The following is a 16,437-nucleotide window of genomic DNA, read 5'->3' as shown; positions in this document are numbered from 1 at the left end:
TTTAACATGCCGCCATTGTGTGCATAACTTTGCAACCTTCAAATAAAAAACACACTAGTCATGGCTTCTAATAAGTTTTTTTGACAAACGCACAGAGCCCTATACCATATCCATTTCCTGCCCTCAAACCAGTGCAGAACACGAGACAAAATAAATCGTTATCCCTTTCACTCTTTTGCTTTTAGGACATGAGCACAGAGGCATCCTCATGCTCATTGAAGACGCTTATTGTATGATTCCTGTGGGTCCTTCGGCCTTCTCATACCTGACATCTTCCTCTTTTCTCCCTCAGTTCCCCAAGAACAACAACAACAACAATAGAATGCCATCTGTCAACATCATTGAGGTGTGACTGCCAGAACATCTTCTCTTTATCTAAAAGACTTTGTGTTCTCACAAGCAAGCAGACCCCTTTTATAGGCCCATCTGCTTGTCAGGATGAGGCTAGGACTGTGGGCCCCTCGGCAGCATTTACTCTCCTTTGGCACGGGGCCCTGCCGCTGAAGGGAAGCTGCATGACTCTGGGGGTCAGGCACGACCTGGCCGGAGCTGGTCTGAGAGCTGAGTCTGCAGCAGAGTGACTGTGGCGAGAGTTCAGGGGCTGCTCCGTGCTCAATAACTACTGTACCATGGGGCAGCAGAGATTAGGGCCAAATGGTTCCGATGGTGGAGAAAAACCAACCCCAGGGACCAAAGCCAGAGACCTTTTCATTCTCTCTCTCTCTCTCTCACCTCTTTCTTCTCACCATTTTTCAGTGCATTATAAACAACCACAAACTTGGACATTTCCAATTACTGGGTGGCTCTAAGATACATCCACTTTGTCGAAATCGTCTCCTGTACTTTAATCTTCTACACCTTATTTTCTTCATAATGTTTTATACGCTCTCTGAATTGAAGGTAGACACTGTATACCATTCATGTATTAGTATTATTGTAGTTTTACTTATTTTACTTTTAACAAGGTGCCACCAGAGCAGTCGTGTTGTCCTGGTATCTTTTTTATTTTTTTATTTTTAGATCCCCCCCTCAGGCAAGGAAACTCCTGTGGGAAATGATTTCATTCTGGCAAGCTTATTTTCCCCCCTCAGGGAATCCAGACTCCACCTGGCTGATTTAGGAGCCATTTCTCACATGTACTGTGATGACGCCATTGCAGCTTTAGAGGGATCACTCGGCTCATCACCGGAGCTGAATCACCCAATTTGTCAGAAAAGACAAAAGTAATTCACTAATATTGAAAGGCATCTCTGACCAGAACACATGTATACAGTGAAGTGTGTAACCAGGCCAGCTGTGGTATCATTTTGGTTACATTTGCGTTTTTCCTCTAACTTCTTTTATGCTTTTATTATAGATTTCTGAAATGTTACATTCCACATCCAGGATGAGCCCTTTAGTATTCCCTTGTGTCTTTCTGTTTGAGGGTGATGAATTTCAAAGCATGTCATAATGGAGTGCATTCATCTAATTAAAGGACTATAAAAAGGGACTGGACTCTATGGATGTCTATGGAGAAGTGGCTTCTGCAGAAACACTGAAGAGATCCCTTATATCAGCAATAAGCACGGAAGCAAGGACTCAAACTCTGTAGCCTGTTCGTCCAAAACTTGACCTCCCGGCATGCAATGTTCAGACAGATGAACAAACTGCACATCGAATATTGAGGGAATTAACCCTGAGCTTCATTTGCAGGTAATCCCTCTCCTGAACTTTTAGAGAAGTCTTTCAGCACTGTTGTAAAAAATTCAGTTTCTGATTGAGAGCATGGAAAAAAAACTTTTTATGGGCCCAAAATTCAACCCAGAGACTTCCTTATGACATCCTGAACAGATGTCACCAAGACACAAGGGCTTCTATCAAGACTTTTTCACAAATCAGAGTGAACATTTGCGTTGAAACTCCATGTTGAGGAGACTAAGAATAGCGATAAGGGATCCACACTGTTACCATACGGTACTGTGCACTGTATACCGCAAGGGAACTTGTTTGAAGAAAGCAAATAGTGTATTTGAGGGCTGATTCAAACTCAGTAGTTCTGCCTTAAAAATAATTGTATCTTATGATTTATCTAATAAGATGGAAAAGCCCTGTATCTCACATTTGAGTCATATTCATTAGCTTTCACATAATATTTAACTGTGTGCAAAGCAAAAGGAAACATTACAGATGACGTGCAGACCGAGCTGAGGTAAGATTGAAAATCTGGGAAAAAGTGGTTGACATTGAATGTGTAAATATATTTTATATTTTATTCTAGTTTGGTGGTGTCAGCTTAGAGAGCCTTGAAATATGACTAATGTGGAAAATGTATAGAATCCTAATGTAAAAGGATACTGCTACTGGTGATTTCTTTTGTTAATACACTGTTGTTAAAGTCTTTTTCATAGCACTCCTATACGCTTATGTATTTCTATTAAATCATGTCATCGTGCTGTTTATGTGCATTATAAGAAAAAAAAACTCTTCTTGATGAGGAACATGATGAAAAGCGCTGGATACTTTAAATAATCATCCAAACATAAATAGTTGAGAGCCTTTCAGCGGCTGGACATCCATCTCACAAATACATGCACACAAACACAACAGGTCACAACACCCATAGCCTCAAGTGTGGTGGTAGTGAGAGGCAGAAAAGATGGTTAAGAGAGCGCAAGGAAGGATACGGTTGAGCGGAGTGGGTAGAATGATTACTAATGCAATGGCAGGCTTTTATCACTCCTTGGCTCCCTCTCCTCCCACTGAGAGTGAAAAAGCTCAAGATTGCGCTCCTCGAATGAGCTCAGATTCACGTCAGATGCAGGAGCAGGTTTAAAGTACAGTCATAAAGTGGGGAAAGGGAAAAGGAATGTGGCCTGTCGGACTGATTAACACTGATGTTTAAGCTGTTACCAGGACAAAAATCTCTTTGTGAAACCTCAAAACCATGTTCTGCTGCATTACCCAGTTATCAGCACTTCACCGAAAACTTCTGCAGCTGGTTGAAACTGTTTTTCCCCAGGAACACTGCACCCGGAGCTGCTGGCTCTCCAATCGATAGGCATCCATCCACACGCAGTAACAGATAATGATTGTCGTCTCCCTGGATGGTTTCTTTAAACTAGGGCCATGTGTGCCAAAAATATATTTCTAAACACATTCCCTGTGGGTATTTTTTAAATTTAATTTCCTCTTCTGTTGCTTAAATGAGTGCAACTTCAGGCAGCAACACAAGAGGTTTACTTATAGAACTGTCACAGAGGTTCAACTAGGAATCATTTGTCCTTATCCGAATCGAGGGTCTATAGAGGGTGTCTTATGCTGTACAGATCGTAAAGCCCCTTGAGGCAAAGTTGTGATATTGGGCTATATAAATAAAATTGACTTGACAACTGAATAAAAAGTAAAAAGTAAAAACTGAGTGGTTTAACTGCCGGTGTAATTACTATATTCCTTATTACCTTGTTATTAAATGCAGGGCTATTGTAGTTTGTTGTCCAACTTCACTGTTAAAGAATAGTGTGACATTTTGGGAAATATGTTCATGCACTTTCTTGCAGAGAGCAAGTAGAGAAGATTGTTACCACTCTCATATCTATAGCCTAGTTTAGCATAAAGACTGGAAACAGGGCTTCAGACATGAGCGCTATCAATTTTCCCATCCAACTCTTGGCACAAAAGCATTTTTTCCCTAAATGTCAAACTATTCCTTTAAGGGTTACAGCTTCTGCATACAAGCAATGTGTTTGAGTGAGCTCTCATGCACAGAGATGATAATCCAGCAGCCTCGGTTTGATGTTATATCAAACATATATCAACAGTTATATAATATATAATTTGAGGGGTTAGACAATGTTTAACAACTACACAGAGGTCTTGGACATGTTGGATGAATTAATGGAAGACATCTGGCTATCTAATTAGAGTCCACACATTTCATATCTTGTGGTGTTATGTGCAGTTTGTTCGGTCAGTCATGCGTGGACCTTTACTGTCCCTACTTATAAAAAACAAACTGGATTCAAGTCGTTAGGGTTGGGTATTGTTTGGATTTTTACGATTCCGATGCCAAACCGGTACTTTTAAAACGATTCCGATTCATAAACTGATTCTTGAAAAACTGAAAAAGTGTAATATGTTTACTAGTGATCACATGCAGTGAATGGTTAATATGCTTTTACGTCCGTTTTGGTGAGCTCAGAGAGAAAATATGGCATTTTAAAAGTAGCCTACATTTACGGTAGCTAGCTAACGGTAGACTACAGAGAAAGTGTGATATTTTTACGTCCATTTTGGAGCAACAGAGGGAAAATATTTAATTTGACACATTAAGTGGAACCGAAATGAGGAACCGAAAATTTGCGTTCTAATCCGGTCCGATTCCTACTGGTTGCGTAGGAACCGGGTTTCGGTACCCAACCCTATTTATAACTATAAGGACATCCAGCCACTATTGGTGTTGCTGGTTAAAACAGGTTTAGTAATACACCTGTCAACCACAGATCCTTAAATCACTTACATCTTATGGTGACGACTAAGAACTCAACATTCCACTTGAGCCCTGTGGTGGCAAACCACTCTTCTAGCAACACACTGAGGACTTTTTTTTCAGTGATGTGTTCTCATGCTACTGTTTGTATGATACAATGCCCAAAAAATATGGTATGCTTAGTAGCAGAAATGGGACTACTTTGTGACGAGACAACAGAGCAGTAAAAATACACTGGATTCTTTTCTTTTTTTTTTAAAACATCTTACACACATGTATTTTGTATTAAACTACAAACATGCCTGGAATGCATCATTGTGATATTACAGGGAAATTGGACTATTTCATAAGTTCTTTAAATATAGTAATGAGATCCACAAAGCAGCATGTTTTAGAAAATGAACTGCTTTATTAGTGCTATCATGTTTATATTAATTGAATGAAGTGTACAGGAGTCATTGCTTAACGAGGGCTAGCATGGTTTAACTATTATGCACAAGGTTACACAACTTCAGTTATTTAGAATATGGTGTATGCTTCAATAAAATGAAAAAATATCTTAATATTTTCAACCAAAGTCTGTCTGATCTTAATTGTGAACAATGGCATTAACAAGTGACATTTAAAACTAAAAATGAGATTGTCTAAACATTTCTGTGCAAAAAAAGAAAAAGGTCAGGTTAGTAGATTTATTTCTTAAGAAAACTTACAGAACCAAGGCAGCGAAGCTCTGGCTTCAACCGTCAGTTTCCTCCATCAGAAAAGCACATAGACCGACAGTTGGTCATCTTACTGTTACTGGGGAGGAATGGAGTTTTGCCTGAGGAGGACATTAATCCTTCTAAAAAATTCACCAAACAATATGGTTTCAGTCAACATTTACTGTCGAGTTAGCAGCTTGTGTAAGAAAACGTGCCTATGACTTTGAAATCAATGAGACTTAAATAGCACAACACAACAAATGACTTGGATCTTAGCCAAGTCCCAAATTAAATTAGGTACATCTGGTATCCATTTATCAATACAAGAGCAATTGTTTGGTCAAATAAAGGCAGTGGGATTTTGTAGCTGACATGCATGGCTTCTATCTCAGTCTCGGTTTTGAGCGGTACACTGTTTTGACAAAACCCAACACAGCCAAAGAATTGTAAGGCATTTCAGATAAACAGAAACCATTTCTTCACTGCTGTCATCCTGCTCATGACTCTGGAGGGGCAAAACATGGTTGGAAAAGGTGTAGAGGTGCTGCGGTTCCTCTGATGCACACATGCCCTGCAGTCTGCACAGTACGTGTCACAAGGCCTTTACTGACACCCACATACCTCTGCCTTCTGGATGGCTGGCCAGGACAGGCTGCCCCACTATCTGTACATACACATTTAACAGCTTGCATTATTTAACGAATGGGCGCCATGCCGATTAGTTCCCTGTATTTGGGCTCCACATGGTCACTTCTGCCAGCCTGTACACAGCACTCGGATGGTGAGAAGTTAACTCTTTTAAAGCTGACAAAGATGCAGCATTATTCAAACATTACAACACACAAGTGATGACAACTGTAGTGGCAGATGAACAGGCTAGGCTTTATTATAAGTGACGAGTACTTCATCAAGAAAACCATCTTACCCCTACACAGCCCTGCTGACTTTAGGGCCTGAGTTCTCCACTCGGCACCTGTGGCACACTGACACTTAAAACTTTTCTTACAATGTTACAGGGTTTAATGAGACCACAGTGCAGAGTATCCTCTTAAGCAGCCGAGAGTACACTGTGGTCACTGCTGTTGTACAATTAAAAGGTCAGTTCACACAAATCACGGCTAACATTTTACCATGTAACCCCTAGTGGTCATGTTTTGAAATATCCACCACTGAGACCTCTCAATCGCTTCCTGCTAACACTGTGCCAATGTGTGGGGCACAAAAACAATTTCTGCCTGCCCACATACAAAACATATTAAATCACATAACTGCAAAGGTGTGTTGACTGTGATGTCATAAAAATAAGTAATCCAATATTTCTATCAGTTTCCTCGATTTTGAGTTAAATGTGCAGTAATGTCTATTTACATGAATCTCTAGAGGTTGTATGCAGGGTTGGACTAAAACCTCTAGGTAAACATTACCAGGATTACATAAAACATTTAAATCAATGACTTCGCCCTGCACTATACCTTCCACCAACTGTTTCCTCTCCAATCAAACACTAGGCTTCACAGGTTGTACAAGGGTGGACAATGTAACAGTACACTTAATCAACAGGAAATAAATCAACAGGAACAGATATGAAACGTGTCAATACATGCTGGACTGTCCTAATCATATCCAGAGTAAACATGAATAGAGGATACCTTTGCACTCGGCACAACAGCAAATACTTAGAACATTTCAAACAGTAGAAAAACAAAACATGCACATACACATTAAAACATGCACAGTTTCAAATATAGTAAAACATTAAGATGCTTGCTCCTTAGCATAATTTCTATATTGTCAACATGGGGGCATGCATAGTTAACAAAAATAGAGAGCCGCACTTAAACAAAAATAAACACCACATATATAAATAGGAAAGAACAGTACAAACATTAATATTAAGTGCCGTTGGTACAAGGTAAAACATTTGCCAAATTTAGGGAAACGGGCTCCTTTCAAAGATTTTTGGGACCTTGGCAAAGCGCTTGTGTGTTCCGTAATTCCTGGCCTGCCATTCAGGGAGGGTCATTTTAGGCATTTGGATTCCAAGCCGTCTTCGGTAGTTCCTAAAAATAAGCACAGATCTGTATTTTGCGTTGGCTGAAACAGGTCTGCTTTAGGACTATTTGAAATCCACACCTCTTTGTAACTAAGAAGAAACCCAGTGAGAGCCATGTACCTGCGCGTGAGATCAGAGGGATGCTGCCACTGTCGGCCATCTGTGCCTGAAGCCTGGTCGGCCACACGGGTCATCAGGGTCAGCAGCTCACTCATGACATCTTCAGGAAACAAGTATGCTTTTGTGAAACCACACTTAAAAAATGAACATGATAGGCGGGTGTATTGTGGTTCTCTGGTGTGTCTGGTAGAGCTCAGGGTCATACCTGGATTGGCGCCTTGATGCTCTTTCACGTGTCTGGTGACAGAATGAACATAGAGCCGTTTCTCACGCTCCCAGTCCACCTCCCTGTCAAAGATCACTGGCCTGAAAAAGACAAAACCTCTATACAAAACTATATAACTACTACAACTATATATATATATATATATATATATATATATATATATATATATATATATATATATATATATATATATATATATATATATATATATTTTTTTTTTTTTTTCTTTTATTGGGTAGGTAACCGATTTGCAATTTTGGTATTCGAATATTAAGTTTTTTTTTTCCCCCTCTTCAATACTGTAGAACAGGAACCTTAAAAATATGTATACCTTTGATAAAACCCCCATAACAGCACAGTGTTTCCATTTCAGCTAAGTGTAAGCGCTGTTACACACCAACCAGACGGCCGACCGTCGACAGAAAAGGCCCGAGGTCCAAAAAAATGCCTCAAAACACACTGAGGCAACGCCGACTTAAGCGTACGCTCTGCGCATGTGCGAAACGTAATACGTCTCCATAGCAGCAGGCGGCGCTTCTCTGTATTGTTTCCCAGAAAATGAAAACCGGCAACTGATAGGACGAACGCGTCACGTGGGTCTTTTTTCTCCGAAAATTCATGGCGGCTTGTTCAGAATACGATCTCATATTGTACTAAAATAGTTCACCGAAACGTGTTTCTGAAAACATTTTAAGCGAGAAATAGGCCATACAGTTGCTGAATCTGTCTTCATTTCAGATCGACAAAGGCTCATTGAGCGGCTCATCCGCTCGCCATTTCCGGGTGAGTCCCGACTGCCCTGTCTCCGACTGAGCATGTCGGGTCGGCCAAAATGAAGGCCGACAGCTCCTCCGACGGCACGGAACACACCGAACAGACTTGAGTCACTGACCTCGCCAGACTGTCCGACGGACTATAATCAGGTTGGTGTGTCAGGGCCCTAAGAGTAGCCCACAGCAAACAGCTCCACAAACTTCAAGCTTCTTTAGATCAGGCTAGAGGTGATGGACATATCTAACAAATAATGACCTTTATTATCAAAACTGCAGTAGCCTTCAACAGTAAATAACCCGTAATGTCATTGAATACATAAATGTAAAACAGGTTACCCCAATCTACCCACAACAGACTTCAGCCTCACTGGTTTTGTATAAAATAATCTGCAGACCTCATCTACATGATGTTAACTGTAGCTAGCATTAGCCAAGCTACTTAAAACAGCTGCTCAGCTGGACAGATGTCTCAGGGATGAACTATACTGTGCTTTGACTTAATCTGTCCATTTACTGCCATCACTAAAACGCATTTATACTCAGAGCAGGAAATTGTCACTTACACAGTGAATCACTTTTGTGTTGATCTTGTTAGAAGAGTAATCAAAGTGATGCCGTCTAACACTCAGCTCTCAGCTTGCAATAGCTGAGCAGCTGCTTCTGTTCAAGCATAAGTATGGGCCTCTGATAGCTAAACCACACAGCCACCAAACAAAAACTCTGGAATTTTCATAAATTCTTCTTTCTGCTTCAGAGTTCTACAACACGGTGTGCCGCCCTTTGGGCGAGATTCACTGAAGTTTGCCATCACATTTATAAAAAATAAACATTGCAGTAGTAATTTCAGCATCCGATAGTTTGGATTTTTTTTTACTATTAAATAAGCCCATGTTCGACTTCTGACAGCCCTATGGCACAGAAAGACAGACAGGTAAAAATATGAGAGTATTATCAAGGACAAACACAGTTGCCCTTCCACATTGTGTTTTATATGGTTCAACAGCTCTCCCTACAGGTGGCAGAGGCTACTACAGTACCTTCGACTCCTGGCACTGACACATTTGGCAGACGTGGAACCTCTGTTCTCATCTTGGCTCAGCTTGGTGGGGTTAGCGGTTTGCTCTGGCAGAGAAGCTGCTGCTGTTGTGTTACTGCTGGAGGTGTGCTGACCAAGAGCCACCACAACCGATTTCACCTTGAAAAAACACACACAAGTTGCAGAACGCACACTACATATTGTACAAAATGAGCACGTGACATGCAAACAAACATGACCGCATGCGTGCAGGACCACATCAATGGCAACTCTGCTTACCTGAACTTGGAGGGGTAATGTGGTCTCATAAGAAGTGTCCAGAGTGGTTTCCGCTCCGCCAGGTGTGGCTTGAAACATGGATGATTCAAATATGGGGGAACCAATATTCCATGCCTCATCAACATCACCTTCTAAAAGCTCTACAGGACAGTTATCAGGCTTCAACAATGGCCCACTTACAATAGGACACAAATCCCTAACTGTGAAGGAAACTTCCTGTCCAGACCGCACAGCTTGTTTAGGACAACCTGGCTCAGATGAACATTCAGGATGGTCCCCCTTCTTGGATCTAACACGCAGGTACTCCTTCTCTGGAGTCTCAACCTCACCTAACCTTAGCAGGGAACTCGAGGTAGCTGGAGGCACCTGAGAGTATACTGACTGAGAGGGGTTCTTTCCCATTTTAAGGTCCTTTATGTAGGACATGGAGAAATAACCCTTATCCTCTTCTACATCATTTACATTCAGATGCATTTCTTTCTTAAGCTCCTCTCGTCCTTCCTCCACTTGTCCATCTCCTCTATCCAAGTGTTGTCCATTTGCCACAGTTAAAACTGGCTTATTTTGAGAAAATCCTACAGCAGTGCCCAAGGGATTGAGGCACAAGATGTCCTCAACATCACAGTCAAAGGCAGGTGCAAGATCTTTCTCACACCTCAAACTGTGTGGTGCAGTCCCCTTACTACCCCCTGGCTGTGTTGAGGAACAGCACTCAACTTGCTCTGAGCGTAGCTGAGAACTCACACTTTTTATTTCACTCTTAATATCTTGTGTCTTATCTAACAATGCAGGCGTAGAGTTGGCAAAGGGGGACACTGAGTCCTGTGTTGCAGGAGAGCTGCTGTAGTCCATGAAACACCCGAGGTCTGGGGACACATCCTTTGGACTACTGGCCTTTTTTGCTGGAGTCTGATAACTGTCATCCTCCAATTTTCTTTTTCCAGCACTATTGTTTACCAACTCAATTTTAAAATTAATAAACGGGTTTGAGAGCTTTGTCTGGTGATCGAGACTGGCCTTTTCCTCACAAGTGATCATCCTTGAATAAATGGACAGAGGTGTAAAATGTTTGGCTGGATTGAGCCTATTGAAAATTGGGTTTGTTGTCAAATGCGCTTTATCATCCATGTCTGTTGAAAACAGAATAAAACACATACATCAGATCGTCAGTTAACTACCTTCAGATCATCATTGGAAAACAACAAAAATGTTTTTATAGTCAATGATTGGAGCTAAAATCAAAGTGATAAATATAAAATGAACTTGTATAGTACTTAAATGTTTTAATTTCATTAGCTAGTAGCTGAAAATCGAATATTTCAAGAAAAATATATTTGAGTTCATTAGATCCATCATCCTTCATAAGTCAACTTAAGTAAAAGTAACGTTAATGAGAAGTGCATGACCCTGACCCAAACCCTGAATACAATGAAATCGGAAATGAATCGACACACACTTGCTATAGCTTAGCTAGCTAAGTTAACTGGTGGGTTTATCTTCACAAACTCATATTAGCATAAACTCACAGGGTTTCATTTTAAAGATAAACAAAGAACACATAATTTCAAAAGACACCAAATTTGGCAGGGTGGTTTAAATAAAACGAATAACCATTTTTTTTCTATTTAACGTTATGCATTTACTTAGCTAGCTAAATGGCGGACTCCTTAAAAATATAACGTCCAGGGTTTCAAAAGGGGCCATTGCCAGCATGAGCTGGCACCGACAACATGTAGCTAGTTAACGTTACTTACAGAACAAACCTAGCTACACACAGCGTGCATTTTTCTCTAATAACGTTGCATTTAGGGTCACCCTGTAATTTTCTTCAACAAAGCTAAGTGTCTTGTCAATTCATCATGGTTGGCTAAATAATTTCCCTCAACGTAGCCTTGACTGGGATTTAGCTAGCTAGCTAGCTAACGTTAGTTACGGTCAATGGCTTGTAATAAAAAAAAAAAATAAAAAAAATAAAATAATATATATATATATATATATATTACGTTAGCTAACGTTAGTGAAGTAGGGAATTTGCAAACATCGCCTTATCTTAACGTTACCTAGAAAATGTCTACAGTTTCCATAGTTCAACTAATTAAATTTAATTAACATTAGTGATTCTCAATGTAGCTAGCTAACATTAGCTAGAAGTGCTCGGCGGGCATTTTGCTACGCTAGCAGTTGGCTAATGTTAGCTAATTTCGTTTACGTTACTAATAATTTGGTATACCAAAGGTAGCTAAACTGTAAACGGTAATATAAATTAAGGTAAGCTGATGCCAGCCAACGGAATTCTGCACTAATGCTCTACCAAAATGTGATAACATAAAATGAACTCACCTCCTATCGAACATCAGCCAACTATGGAAAACCAACTACCTGTCGCTCCTCTCGGCCACGCGCAAATGTGGTTGATTGATACAAGAACGTGCACAAGGGCTTTACATTGGATGGGGGCGCTGTTCAAGTTCAGACTTGTATCTAGCTAATGTGCTGCATTGTTGTCATTTAATGTAGTTAGTTCGGCTCTTAATTAGCGACTTTTGAATTGACAAAACTCTAATTCTGAAATTCTGGAACAGACTCCAACAGACAGTTAGGACGGCAGAGAAAGGTAGGTGTCAAACATAAGACTGATGCCTCCAGACATTACTTCACAGGAAGCAAGTATCCTAACCCTATTTCAGCTTCTCCCCCCTGGTGGGCGCTACAGAACACTGTTCGCCAAAACATCCAGACAAGAACAGTTTGATCCCACAGGCCGTCAACTATGAAGAGTGTCAAGATTCATCCCTGTGCAATTACCAAACACAAAGCATCCACCTTTTATAATTAAACACATGAATTAAACATGTAAATATTTGTTAATACACTCCAGATCCAGTATAACTATATAGACTGACCTGAATACAGTGTAGAAGTCGGTAGAAGTACTGATTCCATGGGTTACTTAAGAAATTACATATTCTCATCATGGTAGTTGACATTTTTTGAGTACAGTCGAATATCAAAAATCCCGCTTTCACTAAGGTAGATTTTCAATTTCTGTAATCCGCTCCTTTTGTAAAGGCAAATAATCACTTTTAAAAGTATGAGAAAATCTGACATATGTTTTAGATTTTAACTCTGCTTACATTCAGTCAGCAGGCTACATTTACATTGCTATGTTTTGGTTTAAAAAAGTAGCCTTAGTGACCACATCTATCTCAGCGGCTGTTACTCAAGGTAGTTCTCATAACAGCTATTTTAGCACTTCATTTGAGTCATTTTCAACACAAGTAACCATAATGTACTTTACTATTTTTAAGTGAAACCAGTACTTCTCTAATATTCTAACACTACTTTCACTCCTGCAGGATTCTGGGTAAGCGATAAACTGTCCTGAAGTCAAACTTCATAACAGGTCTCACTCCCATGACAGAGAGACAGAGATTAGTGAGATGATAATATCTTTGTTGGTGTGAGATACATTCGGTGATTAGAAGACAGGGGGAGATGAGAGACTCCAATCCGGTTGAAGAAATGTAAGCTACGTCCCAATGCAGGGGCTGCAGACTTCAAAGGCTGTGGCCTCCGAAGGCTGCAGCCCCTGAATTGCTATACACTATAAACATAGCTATAGTTTCAAATTAAGCTTCTCTTAAAATTTGTGAATATGGGCCTAAAAGTATCAGGGTCAAGATCCATAAGCATGCACTCATCACGCGTGTATGTTCTACTTTTTGAAACTATCTCAAAAGCTTTGTTTGATTTTTTACAAGGGGAAATGCATTGTTTCCTGTGAGGGCTGGAAACTGGATGACTCCTACACAATTTCTTCTTATCTTTATTACACAAACATATTACTCACACACGCACACACACACACAGACAAACCACACACCCTAATCACATGACTTCTGAGTAACAATCACCTCATGAAGCTTAGACTCCTACTTCCCTGAAGTCTGAACCCTAAACATTGTGTTTTGGTAAATCACAAAATATCACTGTTGTCTTGGCAACTACTGTACAACATGAACAACAATGAAGGGTCACATGATATGGCAACATATTCCCCACACCAAGGGTAATTATCTCTTATCCTAACAAAAGATCCAGTCTTCTCGCAGACTATGACTGTTCAAGTTAAGTTAAATGCCATCACCTTTTTTACAGGAACTGTCCAAATATGGTCAGATGTACAGTAAGCTTCCTGTGGGAAAAACTGGGGCTTTGTTACCATCCTAGCTACAAGAAAAGTGGCTTCCTTTTTAAAAAAAAATGTTCACAACTGCTTACAAACAAAATCTTTACATGTCACACACATTTTGAAACCAAGCAAAACTCCACACCAAATCTCTAAAACCAAAATCTATTTCTCAGCCTTTCACATTTTTCAAAACACTACACACAATTCTCTACCTAAGACACAAAAATCTAACATGACGTGACTTGCTTTCCTTTTCCAAACACAACCAATCAAAATGCTACACTTGTTCACCAGGTCACACACACATGTGCAAACGCTAATTGCTTAACAGATCACTGACCAATCCCTGATTTAGTATATAGGTCAAAGATCAGATGACCTGTTTTGAACAATGGATGCCAACAATAGACAGAGAGCAAGGGGAGTAGGAGGGAGAGGCAGGGGACGACAATGGGGACAAGTTCAGCCAGATCAGCCCCCCCCTACGAACATCTGGCTAATCACTAACATAACATACTGCCTATCTGTGAACACTTTTTTTTTTTTTTTTTTTTTTACTGTAACACATAACAGCAGACCTGTTTCTCATTGGCTGAACCGGTCACATCATCATCCACTACGTTTATATTGTTTATACACAGACACCCATTGACGATGACACATGACCAGGAAGCCGTCCCACCACTTCCTTCATAAACTTGAGGTCATGAGCCCAGTGAATCAAAAGTGGAGTAGTGTGTTTTATATAATAAATCATGTTTAGTTTCCACAGAGAAAGAAGTCGGGCAGCTGTTTGCTGAAACACATGCATTTGTAGATTATGTCCCTAAACTTTATTGATGAATACTTCTAACGTTTTTTACATTTAGTCAATTAAAAGTTAACATTAGTTATCTTTTGTAGTTCCAGAAAGGCGCTTCCCCCTTTTATTAGTACAGTGTTCACTACTATCTTAACATGTAAGATACAGTTTATAGAGCTGACACTGTTGTGACTTTTAATCTTCAAATAGGCAGAGAGAGAAAGTATGGCATATCACCAGATATTAAGACACACCCTTTTGCTAAAGAAAACCTAAAGCTAAAGAAACATATATATACACACATATATATATATACATTTTGACAAAAAAAAAAACTTGTTTTTAAAATGGTAGCCTTTTTAATGCAGGAAATGTGACATGAATTGATAAATGACTATAAAAACAAATTTCATAAAGCAGACAGAGTAACCAGAGGGACTCATGACTCAATGACTGGACCACCTCACAATCCACTACAATTATATCTTCACTATATCGCGCTCCACAAAACAATTGTACTGGATAAAATTACATTGCACACATTATTGCATCCAAACCCTGCAGTGTATTTATAATTTTATATATATAGTGTATAAAATAATAATAATAATATAAATACATTTTGGCATATAAATACTATGTTAGCATATGTATATCTGCATATAAATATCAGGTATTATTTCATATTTCATTCTTATACTTACTATTATAGTTTATATTTAGTGTATTACCCAACAGTATGGACATATGAATTTATACAGCCTCAAAACTATTTATATGTACACCAATACTTGTTCAATTATCAAGGGTGACACTGTTAAAATACTATTAAGCTGAGATACTGCTTCGCCAAATGTAACAGAAGTTTTATCTCACCAAAGATGAGACTGAAAAAAGGCCATATGTTGACAAAATTAGCGATATGTCTAGAGACAACTGTGGTGGATTCGGTCTTAAATGTGGCCAGGAACAATGACACAATGAGTTGAGCTTATAATGCCATGATACTGTACATACAACACAAGGTATATAGTTTCTTAAATCACATTCAAGTACATATGATTGTCCTGAACTGATTGCATTTGTGGATTTTTTTTTGCAAAGTGTACAGCCTTAGATAATATATAAAAGTAAAAAAAAATATATATATATATAAGAAAGTGTTTCCTTCAAACATTTACTTGCAGCAACTGATTTGCATTCCCTACCAATGAAAATAGAGCATTATTTAAAACTGCCCATATAAAAGAATGCATGTTATTTTACATATCGATTTGATTAGGAAATACCTGAAAAAGTTCATCCTTGAATTTGTAGCACAGGGCACAAAGGAGCACCACCAGGAAGATGGATGCAACACCAACAATAATTCCAATCCAGATGTGGGAAAACTCTGTCAGGACAAAGAGTTTGACAGTTAATCAAAACAACATACCTTTATTTACCTAAAAAGTTACATTATTTACTCATTAAATTATTGTTTTGACCTATTCTTGCCTTTTTGTCACTTTTTTCGAAGTTTGTTGCTTTTTGAAATTTTTTGAAATTTTTTGTCACTTTTGTCGCCCTAGTGTTGCCCTACTTCCTTCTTTCTACTGTTTTTTTTAGAAGTTTTTATTGCTTTTTTGAAGTTTTTGATACAATTTTTGACCTATTCTTGCCTAACGTCCTTCTTTCTTCCGTCTTTTTCCATGGTTTTTTGCCTTTTTTCATCAGCATTTAAATATTTTCCAGGTTCAAGGCAGTTGTTTAGTAAATCTATCGCTGACATCGCTGTTTGTTCCTCT

General features: G+C 39.3%; 2 protein-coding genes across 5 annotated transcripts in view; one reads left to right on the top strand and one right to left on the bottom strand.

Annotated features, from left to right (window-relative positions):
• fndc5a (fibronectin type III domain containing 5a) overlaps positions 1-5,040 on the top strand; it is a 40,864-nt gene extending 35,824 nt beyond the window's left edge. For 2 of the 3 annotated variants that reach the window (XM_031288697.2, XM_035994701.1), the window contains exons 6-7: positions 293-4,004; positions 4,427-5,040. In XM_031288697.2, the coding sequence (XP_031144557.1) occupies positions 293-352 (60 nt within the window). In that variant the 3' untranslated portion in view covers positions 353-4,004; positions 4,427-5,040. The remainder of the gene's footprint in view (positions 1-292; positions 4,005-4,426) is intronic. The other variant, XM_035994700.1, reaches the window with a different exon arrangement.
• A 2,053-nt stretch (positions 5,041-7,093) lies between these two features.
• On the bottom strand, positions 7,094-12,282 carry LOC116042469 (S100P-binding protein). 2 transcript variants are annotated; one of them, XM_031288636.2, is made up of 6 exons: positions 11,997-12,282; positions 9,657-10,786; positions 9,379-9,536; positions 7,548-7,648; positions 7,343-7,442; positions 7,094-7,229 (listed from the first exon to the last, which is right to left on the bottom strand). In XM_031288636.2, exons 2-6 carry the CDS (start codon positions 10,782-10,784, stop codon positions 7,100-7,102), a joined length of 1,617 nt encoding a protein of 538 aa, XP_031144496.2. In that variant the 5' UTR covers positions 10,785-10,786; positions 11,997-12,282; the 3' UTR covers positions 7,094-7,099. The 2 variants fall into 2 exon arrangements, with proteins under 2 accessions (XP_031144496.2, XP_035850592.1); XM_035994699.1 differs by lacking the exon at positions 11,997-12,282 and adding an exon at positions 11,428-11,540.
• Positions 12,283-16,437: the final 4,155 nt, after the last annotated feature.

This window comes from Sander lucioperca, chromosome 18 (assembly GCF_008315115.2).
Source record: "Sander lucioperca isolate FBNREF2018 chromosome 18, SLUC_FBN_1.2, whole genome shotgun sequence".
NCBI classification, from domain to species: domain Eukaryota; kingdom Metazoa; phylum Chordata; class Actinopteri; order Perciformes; family Percidae; genus Sander; species Sander lucioperca.
Note: the sequence above shows the minus strand (reverse complement) of the source record. Positions and strands in the feature narration are given on the sequence as shown.

What these genes read in the sequence shown, in the direction of transcription:
- LOC116042469 (XM_035994699.1), bottom strand. An exon ending in GTCAGTGCCAGGAGTCGAAG is followed by an intron (nt 7,649 to 9,378) that starts GTACTGTAGTAG and finishes TGTCTTTTTCAG; the next exon opens with GCCAGTGATCTTTGACAGGG. An exon ending in GCATCAAGGCGCCAATCCAG is followed by an intron (nt 7,443 to 7,547) that starts GTATGACCCTGA and finishes TGTTTCCTGAAG; the next exon opens with ATGTCATGAGTGAGCTGCTG.